The sequence below is a fragment of the Ahaetulla prasina genome, chromosome 1 (assembly GCF_028640845.1).
Source record: "Ahaetulla prasina isolate Xishuangbanna chromosome 1, ASM2864084v1, whole genome shotgun sequence".
Classification (NCBI taxonomy): Eukaryota; Metazoa; Chordata; class Lepidosauria; order Squamata; family Colubridae; genus Ahaetulla; species Ahaetulla prasina.
In genome coordinates, this window is record NC_080539.1 from 298,411,187 (window position 1) to 298,426,721 (window position 15,535).

A 15,535-nucleotide genomic window follows, 5' to 3' on the forward strand; every position below is an offset into this window, starting at 1 on the left:
CTATAGTTTATCACTCTTTCCAGGAAGATACTAATTGTGTTATTTATTAAAAATTAATTGTAACTTTAATGCTCCTTTGCAGGTCACAGTGCTGTAGACATTACAAAAGTAGCAAGAAGACATCGTATGTCTCCATTTCCATTAACATCTATGGACAAAGCCTTCATTACAGTTCTGGAGATGACTCCAGTGCTTGGAACAGAAATAATCAATTATCGAGGTATTTAGTATCAGTTCTGGCATCCAGAAGAAGACTAAAGAGAGAACTGTTTAAGTTTCATTTACATTATCTTTATTAGGACTGAGCAAATACTTGGAAAGGTGTGCTTCACAATGCACAGAAATGCATACAAAGTACCTCTCTCTCGAACATTAAAGCAGCCATGTTTTTTTCTAGACCTGCACAGCTGTAACGTCAATTGTTTCTGCTTGTCTACTCAATATCCATCTGCAGGCACAGCCTTCTATGTTGAAACAGCCACAGGTAGATTACAAAGCAGCTGCATGCATCTAGAAAAAGATATACCTGCTTTAATGATTTGGAGAAAGGTATTTCATATGTAATCTTATATATTGCAAATTAACTGTTTGAAAGGATTTGCATAGCCATAGTTCTTATATTTTAAGTTATGCATAACTTTTTAGAATGTTTACAGCAACAGTTGTCTTGGGCTAGATATTTTTCTACTACTTATAAAAGACTGAATCGAAGAGATAATGGCTTATAAAATGCTTGGTATTTACCTAATAAATTCATAGAAAAAAATGTAGTTTACTTCAGATTTCGATTCTAGCAAAAAAAAATGGCTTAGGGAAATAAAAACTAAAATCTGGAACAAAGAATGTTTTGTAACCTGAAGTACAACAGAAGCAGCAGTAATTTATTTTTATTATGAGAATTGAGCTACATATACCCTGTTTCTCTGAAAATAAGATTGGGTCCTATATTTTTTGGACTGCCAAAAAAGGTTTTAGTTTCAGGGAGGTCTTATATTTTTCCCCATTTTTTTCCATACTGGGAAGGGTGGGGGCAATGAGTCCATGTCCTCCACTAAACAGCTCATCTGCACCGCTTTCAGAGCCTGAACATCCTCCACAAAACAACTGAGCTGTGCCCACAGGTCTTCGCTAAACAGCATTTTCCTGCCGAGCCTTCAGTGTTGCAATCCTGGGATACGTTGAAGGCTCGGGATGGAGCCTTTTTGGCAATTGGCAGAAAAATGGGGAGTGGGATATTCCTGCCTGTCCTCCTTTTCTCAGTCTATGCTGAACTTGAGAAAAGGATGACAGGCAGGAAAATCCCCCTCCCCATTTTCCTGCCATTCGCCAAAAAGTCTCCACCCCGAGCATTTAGCATATCCCAGGATTGCTGAAGGCTAGGCAGGAAAATGGGGAGAGGAATTTTCCTGCCTCTCCTCCTTTTCTTAAGCTCAACACAGGCTGAGAAAAGGAGGAGAGGTAGGAAAATCCCCCTCCCCATTTTCCTGCTGAGCACCAAAAAAGACTTCATCCCAAGTCTTCAGCATTGCAATCCTGGGATATCCCCAGCTTCCCAGCGCTGCTCTGGGGCTTCCACAATGCTGGGGGTGGGGAGGTCATCGGAGGAGCCCCAAGCAGCCCCCATCTGGTTCCAGTTCGCCTTTGCCAGGGTGGCAGGTGCTGTCCTCAGCCAGGCAGTCCCCAGAATCATCCCAAAGCCTCCCCACCACTTGGTTTGGGGCGGACGGCTATATTGGTCACTTGAGTTGCAAACAACCCACAGATTTGGGTGGCCTTTACATGACCAGTATGCCTGCAAGATCCCTGATTTCCAAGGCTGGCAAGGCTCAGCGTTTGAGCTCCGGCGTGCTCTTTTCCTTCTTGGCTGCGGCTGCGCAGTGCCTCCGGCTCACCAAGTCTGGCCTGCTGATCCTGGCCGCCAATGCTATGGGCAAGAACTGGCCATGCCAATCCCGCTTCATGGCTGCGCAAACAGAGCCCGCAATGGCTGCTGTTTCACATGGGAGAGGAGGCATTGTGAGGGAGCCCGTTTGTCATGTTGGCCGGACGGGGGTCGCCCACACAGAGGCCGGGCCTCAGGGCGCCACCCTGAGCAGGTGCCAAGCTGAAGGTGGGGGAGGGTCAGTCCCCTTACCCGGTTGCCCTCCGCCATTTTTCATCAAGTGTGTGTGTGTGTGTGTGTGTGTGTGTGTGTGTGTGTGTGTGTGAGAGAGAGAGAGAGAGAGAGAGAGAGAGAGAGAGAGAGAGAGAGGAAACCCTTTCAAACAGCATTGCCTGCAATTCTTTTTTTTTTTGAATTTTTTTTTATTTTTAAGACAAACAAACATAAAAGCATCTTCTATTCAAATACAATGTGTCGGTGAGTTAGTTACAAATCTTTTGTGCAATTTCAACATACACATATCATTAATTTATCTAATCTTCTATTTTATCATCCAATACATATTCAAATATTTTGTTCCATTGATCCTTAGAACTATAATATTTCATTCTCTCATTTAATAGACATTATTCTTTTTACACCATTTATTCCATCATCTTAGATCGTTTATTCCTTCAATAATTTTCCCTTGTGGAAGCTTTGCCTGCAATTCTTGTTACTCCCCTCCATTGTTTCCCTCTCTCTCTCTCTCTCTCTCTCTCTCTCTCTCTCTCTCTCTCTCAGCTGATCCATGGGCCACGGTTAAGGGGCCAAGGTGACCGGGGAAGGGAAGGGCTGCCTCCTGGGCTGGTCATGCCCACCTACTTCACGAGAGCTTTTTTTGGGGTAGGGTTTATATTAGGCTGACTCCAAAAAATCAGAGGAGGGCTTACTTTCGGAGTAGGTCATATTTTGGGGGAAACACGGTATTATCTAGTTGCTGCTTGGTAAAACATTTGCTTTTGTTAGCAAAAGTGTGTGGTAATAGTATTTTCACAGGGAAAAAATCCAGATTGAAGAAGAATTACAATAACAAACATAGTTATTAATCATACTTACCATCAGTTTCTTTCCCTGCTGCATGTCAAGTAAAAAAGAGAGTAAGTTGTACATTTATTTGGCATCCATGATTTTGTTATAGGAAATCGCTTCCCAACAATCTGTGTAATAATATTCACCAAAAAATGAAATAATACTGTACACATACATCTGTACTGCATTCATAACATTACATACATTACAACTATATAACATTATATACATTACAACTATATATCAGATATTGTATCCCACTCACACATCCCCTAAACTCAAGAAAGCAGCCTAAATCAATAGAAGCAAACAATTTTGAAAGGCTGTACAAGTAGTCCTTAATTTACAACCACAACTGAGATCTTAATTTGGGTCATACGTCATTGCAATTGTTATACGAGATGCCCATATGAGTGCCTCACTCAATAATCACAGTACCAGTGTTTTGCCGGTTTCAGGTGTGGTTTGGTATAAAGAAAGAAGAGTTCAGGTATTTACCTTGATAAGCTTTACGTGTTTATTCAGCTAAATAAAGACGGGCCTCTCTTAGTAAGGGAGAACCCTGAATACACTTTGACACTCATATTTATATGTTTGCTACATTGTCCACTTCTCCACCCAGAAGCACTGGCACACTCCACCCAGACAAGCTGGCACACTCTAAATAAAATAAAGAAGTACAGAAATATTCATCCACCGCTCTTGGAGTTCCTCTGAAAACATTGAATGTCATCTCAGGGACTTGGGTGTTTCTTGAGGAATTTTCCATGACCTTGAAGGCCTGCAGAGGCAATGGTGACATTGGCATATATGCTTCCTCAAGACTTTCAATAGAAACATTAGATTCCTGGTCAACACCAGCGCCCCTGTCCTGGTCATTAAGCAACTGTACAGGTTGTTAAGTGACCACACAGGTTGTCCAGGGTTTGGGGAGATCCTGGGAGACACACTGGTTCACAGATTTTTTCCCCTCCATACCACACCCAGAAGGATTAGGCATTCTCCCAACCCCACCATTCTCTGGGAACATTTGGGCTTTCCCCTCTCCCAACCACTCCTAGAAGATCTAGGTCTTCTCGCCAATTCACTACTGGAGCACTTCACAGCTGGCCTTCATCTCCTGCCCCACCACTGGCACTTGTTCCCCAACCTACCACTGGTGCTTGCAAAGTTTCAAAGGTAGAAAGAACCTTAGAACATTGCAAGATGAGCACCAGCCCTCACAATGTGGCTAGAAAGAGCCTCAGAAACTTCTCAAGACAAGCCCCAGACCTCACAATGTTGTGAGGGTCTTTCTGCCTTCAGAAACATGACATTTACTAGCTTTCTCCAGTAGTTGCACTTCACTTAGGTTGGGTGCATTTCTTAGTAGCTGCACAAAAAGGGAAGGAAAGTAGGCCTGCATAGTTGGGTGGGGAGAAGAGGGTCCAGGAGGGAAGTGGACAGAACCTTCTAACAGAATGGTAGTTCTCAGGATGCATGTTATATTTTGGTCTTGAACTTATGAAATAACTGACTCACAATCAGAATTTTTTGAGATCAAAACATTTTGCAAATACATCATCATACCAAAAAATCTACATCATGATATTACTGTTCTATTCTTAGTCTAGCTACAATAGTCAACATTCTTCTTTCTGAATTGGTTTTTCAATATATATTTTTAAAATTGTGGTATGTCTTCATGCCTCTTCACAGATTATTGAGAATAAAATTAAAAAGGGAAGTATTCAAAATGTCCTTGAAAGAAATATGGGCACACTTAAGTAGAGGTCAGAACTCATTTTATATTTATTATTTTTAACACTGTGCATTTAGTTCCATGCATCTCCCTTAATCTGGCTGGCAAACTTTGGAAAAATTTTCTAAATGCTCCCCTATAAATTTTGATAAAACCTGAGTTTTTTTGAAAATAAAGTTTTTGCTATCAGAATTTTATGTGTGCTCTCTTTTTTTCCATGTGTTTATGTATTAGATGGAATGGGCAGAGTCCTTGCTCAAGATGTTTATGCAAAGGACAACCTTCCACCTTTTCCAGCTTCAGTAAAAGATGGCTACGCTGTCAGAGGTGAATGTTAACAATTTTGAATAAGACAGGATGCTTTTCCCAGTTCAGTATCACAGCAGAGTGCTGGTTTCTGTATGTTGCCTGGAAAAGCAGGCCCAATAGGCCTCAGCGGCATTTTAGTCCTTATCCTAATGACATTCATTCATACTTACAGGGTATATACTGTATTTAAAAGTAAGCTTCATTTATCATTACACAATATAAATTGGAAGTGATATTACAAATCAGTTAGTTTGCTTATGTATACAGGTTTGTTTTTTTATTTATAATAAAGTTAATTTTTAAAAAAGTTCAGTGCTATAAAAGAAAATATCCATCCATCCCATTAAAGGATTTTAACTATTATTTTAGTAATGTGGCCTTCAGTTGTTTTTTTAAAGATTTCAGGATAATTTCATTCAGAGAAAAGTATGTTACTGAATAAAAAATATCTAGTATATCCTGTGCAGAGCAGAAATCTATGACCAATAGACCTTTCACCCTGGCTTGTTCTCAGTGAAACATTCTGGGCACACATCTCCCACCACCTCCTTTTGCTTTCCTAAAGCATTCTCCATAGACATAATGAATTCTCATGAAAAGATTGGATGTGGTTCAGGTACTGTATGAGGAAGAATGAGCAACAATCAAATTATCAGCATATGCTCCGTTCCATGGCAGCCTCACCCCAGATCATTTCTAGTTTATTGGCTGGACATATCAATAAGAATATGGTATAAATGATAACCCTAACATGGTATAAATCATAATATCCTAACATTTTTACATATACATTAATTGTTTTCAACATAAATGGGACAATAAAATAATTCATTGCCTTTTGCCATAAGTAAAAATTGTAATTTTGCTCCCAGAAAGTAAACCCAAGGAATATTTCTGTAAGAAATGTTAGTAGGGTGTGACACTACTAGGTGTTTACATAAAGCAGAATGTATAATATATGTTACGTAGTAGCTTAACTTGTACAATTACGTTGTATATTAGGAAAGTGGTCAAATCAAAATTATTATGCAAAAATATATGTGGGAGAAGTAATTATAAAGTCAGAAATAGCCTTAGCAAAAATAAAGAGCCTGGTAATGCTTATTTTATTGATAACTGTAATTATCATGATCCTATATTAACTTTCAGCTGCTGATGGACCAGGGGATCGTTTCATCATTGGGGAATCCCAAGCTGGTGAGCAAGTAGGTACAATATATTTTGCTTCTCTTTTCTATTTTTTGTTCATTATGAACTAGAATAATCTCGTAAAATAACATGAAACCATTGTAATGACTATTGTAAATAACACAAAGGCTATATGAATTATTCTATTTCTATAATTACATATTTTAATGTGGTGATAGTTTCCTCCATGCATATAAAATCTAATAATAGTAATAATAGATAATAATAATATTATTTATCATTTGCCTATAACTAAGTTCCTGTGTACATGAAATAAAAAGGCATGTTTATTACAGTCATTGACACAAATTCCAAAATTTAAAGAAATGAAGCAATTAAATAATACAAAGCAATTATAAAATCACACAACAAAATAAGGAGCCTCTAGATTAAAAATTAATAAAATCAATATCTATTATTTCAAATTAGTAGGATATTTATTTATGGCTTCACTAAAAGTGTAAGAAAGGAAGAGTCTAAAGTTCTTGAGAGATCTAAAGCATAACATTCTCTTATCATGTAAACAGCTAGCTCTTTTAACATTCCATTTCTTCAAGTCCAACAAGTTTAAATTGTTGCCAAGCAAATCAATCTAATGGTCAATCTAATAATCAATCAATAATCTAACAATCTAATAATCAATCCTCCTTTCCAGTGGATAGTAGTATCCCATAGAAATCAAGGCAAAGGAAACACTGAGAGGATACCCAATGCCATATTCCATTGCCATTGCTGCGATAGGAAGACCAAATCCAAAGTGTGATCACGGTCTCGGGTCAGACTTTGGATGATCTGGGATAGATCCATGGCTGTCAAGGAACCCATGAACTCCCAAGCACCTCAAAGCCCATTCCTAGGGAAGGTAGATTAAAGTCCTAGAACCATGAGGTTTCTCCAAAACTCCACTGCCAACCCAGAAATGGAACTCAGACAGGGAGGTTGCTATGCAGCAAGGAAGTTGGTGCAACAGCAACAATTCCCAACTGAGTCTTAGAGGTCAACTTAATGAACAGGCTCTCACCACCAGGAACCTATCTGGCAGGATTCAGAAAGGACAGATCACATCCAGATCTTGCTAATAAAGACATGTTGGCATCTCATCCGCAATCAAATTATAGATAGGGGGAGGGCTATTACACACTGACCTGGCCGTCAGTAGCAGCAACCAGAGGACAGGGCCAATGAAGATCCATTCACAGGGAATTGGGTCTGAGATCAAGAAACTGGAACTGTTGTGAGACAACAGTTAGGCAGTTCTTGATCATTCAGAGATAAAATTTTAGGGGATAAAAGGGGACTGAAGTTTATTTTCTATGCACTGTATTTGAAAGCTTCTACTGCAGTCAATTTTTTAAAAAAAAGATGAAATAGAAGAGAAGAATAAACTATCAACGCTTTTTATATGTGTTTCCCGGCAATAAAGTGCTGGAAAAGCACTTTTACTCGAAAGAAACTTCTTCTCTCAATTCCTCCTTCAAAAAACGATCTTGTTACAACCTTATTGTCAGGCCTGGAATCCATCTTTTGCATTGGATCTGCCACATTTACTGCTGTGGGAAACTGGGAAGGGGGATTGTATGGAGCAGGGGTGATATATAGTCATAGTAACATTCCTTTCCCAGAAAGTCAAGGACATCTTGCCCTGCACCTGAAGGGGTGTGGCTGGGAGGTATCTCCAGTAGGGATGGTGCTTTGATTGGACCATATGATGAACTTGTGGGTGCTGGGCAGGGACTTAGACTTTCCTTTGGGTGGGGAAATCCTGGAAACTTTCAGATTCGGGTTTTCCCAGATGTGCAATATAACATCTCTAATAAAATGGAACTTTGAGGAACTTCAAGCCTCTGAGTCTTTTTTCGTTGGGAGTGTTACTTGGAACCCTGACACTTATAGTCTTATAATTCAGGGTAGTATATTTATTTATTCATTATCATCCTGAATTAAACTGCAAAGTGTAATGCAATTTTATTATAGTTTTTGTTGTTGTCCTATTAAACTAATTAAGAAAATATTTGTACTCCAAAATGTTAAAATATGTTTCATATATTTTATGATTCTAAAATTTTAAAAATAAATTGACATTTTTTGGTATTTTTTTAGCCAACTCAAACTGTAATGCCTGGTCAAGTAATGCGAGTTACAACTGGTGCTCCAATACCCTGCGGTGCTGATGCTGTGGTACAAGTGGAAGACACAGAACTTATCAGGGAATCTGATGATGTGAGTGATACCAAAACATTCTTTCTTGCTATATCTGCAGCAGGCAGCTCCAAGGAATCATCCATCAATCTAACCCCACGACATAGATACAAACTTGCATTCCTACATTTGAAACAAGGAACAGTGTCAGAAGTTGTACAGTCCAGAAACTGTAGACCAGGGGTGTCAAACTCAAGGCATGCGGCCCGGATGCGGCCCTCGGGATGCTTAAATCTAGCCTGCAGGGTGCTTAAATCTGGCCTGCAGCCAAAATGTTTTCAGCCTGGACGGCCTCCTGCAGCACTCTGCCAGCCAAAACGGGGCACAGGGGGGCTACATGCACACCTCCGCACCCCGTTTTGGCCGGGAGGGTGCTGCAGGAGGCGTCCATCCTGTTTTTCCCCTGGCCAGTCCGCAGAGGAGAACTACAATGCTGATCTGGCTCTTGAAGAAATCCAGTTTGACATCCCTGCTGTAGACCATATATGAGAAGGAGCTGCATACATATAGAATAGAATAGAATAGAATAGAATAGAATAGAATAGAATAGAATAGAATAGAATAGAATAGAATTGAATTGAATTGAATTGAATTGAATTGAATTGAATTTATTGGCCAAGTGTGATTGGACACACAAGGAATTTGTCTTGGTGCATATGCTCTCAGTTTACATAAAAGAAAAGATACCTTCATCAAGGTACAACATTTACAACACAAATGATGGTCGTAGGGTACAATTTATCCCTTAATGATAGCAACAAAAAGTTACAGTCATACAGTCATAAGTGGAAAGAGATTGGTGATGGAAACGATGAGAAGATTAATAGTAGTGCAGATTTAGTAAATAGTTTGACAGTGTTGAGGGAATTATTTGTTTAGCAGAGTGATAGCCTTCGGGAAAAAACTGTTCTTGTGTCTAGTTGTTCTGGTGTGCAGTCTCTATAGCATCGTTTTGAGGATAGGAGTTGAAACAGTTTATGTCCAGGATGTGAGGAATCTGTAAATATTTTCATGGCCCTCTTCTTGATTCGAGCAGAAGAAACCTCATATAAATAATCATAAATAAATAAATATGTACAAAGTTAATTTTTGAGATAAAGGGGGTAAAATCCCACTTCCTTCAGAACATTTTCAGTTGGCTGTATTTTAATGGAACAAATCTTAAAATGGCTTAAATTCCAGCCATAGAAAACAACGGGAATTCAGAAACAAGTGCTACTTCCCTACATTGGAATTGGTCTTAGACAAAAGCTAAAGAAGAGATTCCCCTCTTCCCTTATGTTTCCCCCCCACCCCAACACATAAAAAACGATAAGGTGGCAGCTCATGCTGACTCCCATTGAACCTACAGAATATTTGAACAAGGTGACAGTGTTTAAAATTGTTTGAAAAGCATTAAAGGAAAGGGATTTTTAATGATTTCCTAATAAATTACAAATAATCTTCTTGGGAGTTTTTGTGAATTCAGTAGTAATTAGCACTTATTATAGACTTCACCCTATCTATTTAGCAGGCAAACCCAAGTACTAGAATTGTGTTCTTATAGTCATCCTGTTTATAGACATAGGCCCAGCGAAAAGCTATTGCTCTTTGCTAGTCTTATTTGGCTGCTTGTGTTTTGTGGCTGCAAAAAAAATAAGTTGCTCTTTTACCTTTGTATGAAATAATTACATTCCAATAGTAAAACAATGCCCTGCACTGCTCAAGTTCTACAAATAATCAAAATTTGCATTAAACGCACCCTGAATTCTGATAACAACAGAACATAAAGTACATACCCATCAAAACACAAGCCAAAACATCAACATAGTACTTTGTCTTTATATATTTATAATCTAAAACATCAGCAGCATTAGCATTATGTGTGTGTAAATGTATTACATATAGCCAGACAACTTTACATTTAGCTACCTAGTGTTAGTTTTATTTACCGTATATACTCGAGTATAAGCCGAGTTTTTCAGCACGTTTTTTGTGCTGAAAAACTTCCCCTCGGCTTATACTCGGGTCTATACGGCTTATACTCGAGTTTTTTTTTTTTAAAGCCCCTCGGCTTATACTCGAGTATATACGGCTTATACTCGAGGTTTTTTTTTTTCTTTTTTTCACATTTTACCGGACGGAAGCCCTGCCGGTGCAGTGAGAGGCGGGCGGGGAGCCGCCAGCCTTCTCAGCTGAGGGAGGGAGGGTTTCCCCAACCGGTAGGTGCCTCATTTCCCACCCTCGGCTTATACTCGAGTCCCCAGTTTACCCCAGTTTTTGGGGTAAAATTGGGGACCTCGGCTTATACTCGGATCGGCTTATATTCGAGTATATACGGTACTTACTTTCTGTTATGGGCAACTTTTCTGTAAATGGCAGCAGAAGACCAATCAGATATGTAACCCCCTACTTAAGTTCTGACTTCCCTATAGGAACTAAGTTTTTTAACTGGCAGAATGAGGCAATAAAACTGAGTCAACAATGGCTCTTCAGCTCTGAGCTGTGTGCCTGCTAATTGTTCCTACCATGTCCCAATCAGTATAAAGCATTAACAGAATAAATATAATAGTACAACAGAGAAAACTAGAAAATAAAGAAAAGTTCAAGCACCAGAAAGGTCCAATCACAATGCCCAAATAATGCTATTCATTCTGGTTACATTTTGTTCTGAGCATTGAACAAAAGAGCATGAAATAAAACTCTCAAATCACATGTGCTTTATTTCAAATCTGGAACATTGGATCACATTTGGAATATTTTGTTCCCACAAAAATGTACATCTGCCTAGAAGACTCCATTGAATATAGAATCTATTTTGGTGGTGCCTTGATTGGTTTGAAGGAGGAATGAAAAGACTGATGGATGCATTCAGTGAAATATTAGAAATGAAATTTGCAGTTTTCTTCTTATGCTTGAAAAAGTACAGAAAAAGTACAATATAAAGTATAAAGTCTATTAAACAAGTTTGAGAAATACTCTTGTACTTTTAACTCCTGTATATTATCTTTATTATGAGATTTATAAATAGAGAAATAGAGAAATGTATTAAGATTAATGTACTTATTAATTAAATTTAAGGTTGTTGAACCTCCATATATATATTTTGATGTCATTCTTCCCCAGAATAATATATTCAGGGTTGTAATTGGATGCTAATATTGATTCACAAATAACACTGAGTTGGATTTTAATCAGTATTTGATAAATATATCATAATGGACTCAGTATAACACTTTAAGCCAGAAAGAACTTAACCATATTATGGCTTACTGTTTTATGGAAAGCTAGTCATTGCTTTTAACAAATTTAAACTTCTACCCCACATGAACAAATCTGCTGTGTTCATACCATACTGTGATGTAAGCTGAAATCTCTTATTTCCATAAATATAGGGCACTGAAGAACTCGAGGTACGCATTCTGGTGCAGGCTCGACCGGGTCAAGATATCAGGTTAATGAATTATTTATTTTTAAATTTTAAAATGAAAAATAACTATTCAATACCTATAATAGTAATAGCTTTTGAAATGTTATAAAGGAGGTGTTCTTTTTGTTCTAACAATTCCTCTCTTATTGTTTTGGGGACATATTCAGACCTATAGGACACGACATTAAAAGAGGTGAATGTGTACTGGCCAAGGGAACCCATATGGGTCCATCAGAAATAGGTCTACTAGCAACTGTTGGAGTAACCGAAGTTGAAGTTAACAAGTTTCCAGTAGTTGCTGTAATGTCTACAGGGAATGAAGTAAGAAAATATCTAACATTTATAAATTGTCAAAAAAGCATGGTAGAAATCTTCATAAAGAATGGTACTATAGTTCTGTTTTGATTATAGTTTTACAATCTCTTTGATTACAGATTTTGCACCCTCTATTAGTAAAATAGACATTTTAAAGATTTAATATAGTGCTTTGCAATATCTGGTTTTGTCGTGTCCCACTCCTCCGCTGACGGCCGGGTCAGGGAAATCCGAATCAGGCTTGCCTCTGCAGCTCTGCCCAAAGTCCTAGCAAAGTCCTCAGAGCAGGCAGGAGACCAGTAAGTGACTTCAGCAAGATAAGTTCGACTTTTGCCTGACTCAGAGACTGCCAGAAAGCAGATCCTTTATATAGGCCATGGGGTGTGGCTCCATGACTCAGCACTCATTAAGGCCTGCCCCTCCCTTCCTTCTGTTGCCTCCGCCTATCCAATCTTCTGATGCGAGGGTCACTCCAATCAGCTGTTGGTAATAAACCCTCCTCAGGCTCACATGCCGTGGAGGAGGGGGAGGGGTCTAGCTGCTCCGTTTGCCTGGGCATGGAGTCAGGGCTGGGGCCGGGAGATGCTCCTTCTTCTGCAGTTTGTGTGGGCATGGAGCCAGGACTTGGGCCGGGAGGCATACATTCCTCAGTGTTCGGGAGCAGGTAAGAAGGCCCCGGCTGCTCTGAGGGCGGGCAAGACACAACAGGTTTCATAAAAGCCAGCAGAAAGTATATTTACATTATATGTATAGTGGAGTTTAAAGTTTGTGAACCCGTTTAAATTTTCAATATTCCAGCATAAATATGATCTAAAATTAATCTGTATTCCTTACAAGTCTTAGAACAAGATAAAGAGAATCCAAGAAATGAGTCAAAAATACTTTACTTTTAGTTTATTTATGGAGGAAAATGCTCTAAAGATAAAAAAAGTATGTGAATATTAAAGTAGGTTACCAGTTCATTTGAAGAGGAAGTAAAAGTCAATTGTTTCCATCAGTGGAATGATTCTCACATGTTTGGTTGAGTCTCCTGCTTAAGAAGTCTCCTCCTTAAAGAACAGAATTCTAGATATTCACTATCGAAGTCTTATCTTTATAGCACAGGTATGTGGAAGTATGTCGTGCTTGAATAAATGAGATATTGAGGACCTCCAATAATAAGAGATTGATGCTCATCAGGCTGGAATAGGTTAAAAAATTAGTTCCAAAGAGTTTGTAAAATGTAATGGTAGCAGTATTGCCATTTGGGCCTGGTCTTCTGCCTATGGACCAAGATAGCTTATCTCCACTAATGGAACTATGAATTCTGAATCATGTTAGCAACTCTACAGGAAAATATCAGGATATCTGTCTGTGCACTGAAGCTCAAGAAAAAGTGACAAAAATCCAAAATTCACAAGTAATATGACCAATGAATTGCTCAAGCAGAAGAAAGTTAATGTTTTGGAATGGCCAAGTTAATGGCCAAACGTTTTGACCTTAAACCTCTGGTGGAAGTGCCTGAACTGACCACATCATGAGAGGAATGCCACCAACATCCCCAAGTTGAATTATTGTGAAAGTAGGAATGGGCTAAAATTCCCCCAAGCCCATGTACATGATTTATCAACAGTTGGAGGAAACATTTTGTTGCAATTACTGGTGCCCAAGGAGAGGGCAGGGAGAAACTGTTACAGAAAGCAAAAGTTCACATATTTTTGCCCCATACAAATATTAGCTAGTGTTTTTATATATTTATTTAATTGGGGGTTTTAATCTAGTTGTAGAACTTCTACAGAAGACAGATTAAAGTTTAGGTAATATTTATGCTGAAATATTGAAAATTCAAAAAGGATTACAAATTTTTATATATCACTGTATGAATCTCAAAAGTTAAAAAACCCAAAATTTTGTGTGAATTATGAAGTAAGAAACAGAAATGGCAGTGATACTGGCCAGAGATGGAATTCAGTCTATCAAACAGTTAAGCAGTACAAAATCTGAATGATTTTTATTTAATGTTGCATAAATGGATTTTATGCCCTGTGGTAGAATTTTCTCTCCACCACGCCCTCTACAAATCTGCTCCAAACGTCCTTTAACCCACACCAGACAGCTCTGTGGGCCTACAATGTGTAGAAAGATACAAAATGACTTTACATCAGCAAAATCACGTGACTGATAAAAATCCCTGGGTGCAATCTAGTATGTACAGATTTGAAGCTATGTACCAATAAAGGAGAATATTTGTAGCTCAGGGTTGAAATCGGGTCCTTGGTGCTCTCTGAGCTTGGTTGTTTGCTTGCAGATGTTTTATTACCCAAATTAGGTAACATCATCACTGAAGCTATGTGCATACTTTCAAAGATAAAATCCCAATAGGACATTAAAGGAAGAATGGATTATGAGGATGTGAAAGAGAAGGAGAAGAAGAATAACTGAGATAAGAGAGACATTTTTAATTTGGGAAAGCATCATGCAAGGCTAGATCGTTCCAATCATATAGAATGTTGCTAATAAAATTCCATCTACATATTTCTCCTTCTCAACAACTTCAAAGAAGATTTTAGCAACTTCTTTTACTATCTGGGAAGGTGCTTGAATTTAGATTTTTACAAATCTTCAAGAAATTGTTTTTTCACAGTAGTGATGCAAACAGATATTATAAGTGAGTACCTGTTCACAGTCTTAAGATTATCGTATGTAACAAAGGTGGTTTCACAGTTCAATTAATTTAACTATAATCTATTCATAATTAGTTATTTTGACCCCTTTCCCACATAATACTATTACTATTTTTTATAGCTATTGAATCCTGAAGATGACTTGTTACCAGGAAAGATTAGAGATAGTAATCGTTCAACTCTTTTAGCAACAATTCAAGAGCATGGATATCCGACAATCAACCTGGGGATTGTAGGAGATAAGTATGTGCAAATAAACTCTTTGCTTTTTCTACCACAATATTATTATTTTTATATATCGTTAAATTGTGCCACCTTTTATCTCTTGGACCAAAGTTTATTTAGCTGTTATTTTTGTTAATTTGCTTTGAAAGACATACCTGTATATTGCTGGGAGTTACCACTATTATCACTCATTTCATCCTTCTAATGGGAAGAATCTTATTTCTTATCCTTCAATTTTCCGCAAGTAGCTTCTTTTGAGGAATGTAGCTCTACTGTAATTCATATGATTTTAATCAATTAAATCAGGGGTGTGAAACTCAAGGCTCATAAGCCGGATCCAGCCTGCGGGATGCTTAGATCTGGCCCGCAGGGCTGGCCTGGAAATAGCGAAAGACCGTGACTCTCCCAGCGAAAACAGGGCACAGGGGACCGTATGGGGCCCCCTGCACTCTGTTTTGGCTGGCAGGGCTACAGGAGGCATCCATCCCACTGCCATCTGTCCCATCTCTCCCCCGCCCTTCAGCAGCTCACGG

The 15,535-nt window shown here is 38.6% G+C and overlaps 1 protein-coding gene across 10 annotated transcripts in view; it reads left to right on the forward strand.

The window, feature by feature from the left end:
- Positions 1–15,535, forward strand: part of GPHN (gephyrin) — a 252,172-nt gene that overhangs the window by 213,603 nt on the left and 23,034 nt on the right. For all 10 annotated transcript variants that reach the window (XM_058161861.1, XM_058161864.1, XM_058161862.1 and 7 more), the window contains 7 exons: positions 83–220; positions 4,929–5,021; positions 6,153–6,208; positions 8,292–8,411; positions 11,765–11,823; positions 11,967–12,120; positions 14,899–15,020. In XM_058161861.1, the coding sequence (XP_058017844.1) occupies positions 83–220; positions 4,929–5,021; positions 6,153–6,208; positions 8,292–8,411; positions 11,765–11,823; positions 11,967–12,120; positions 14,899–15,020 (742 nt within the window). The remainder of the gene's footprint in view (positions 1–82; positions 221–4,928; positions 5,022–6,152; positions 6,209–8,291; positions 8,412–11,764; positions 11,824–11,966; positions 12,121–14,898; positions 15,021–15,535) is intronic.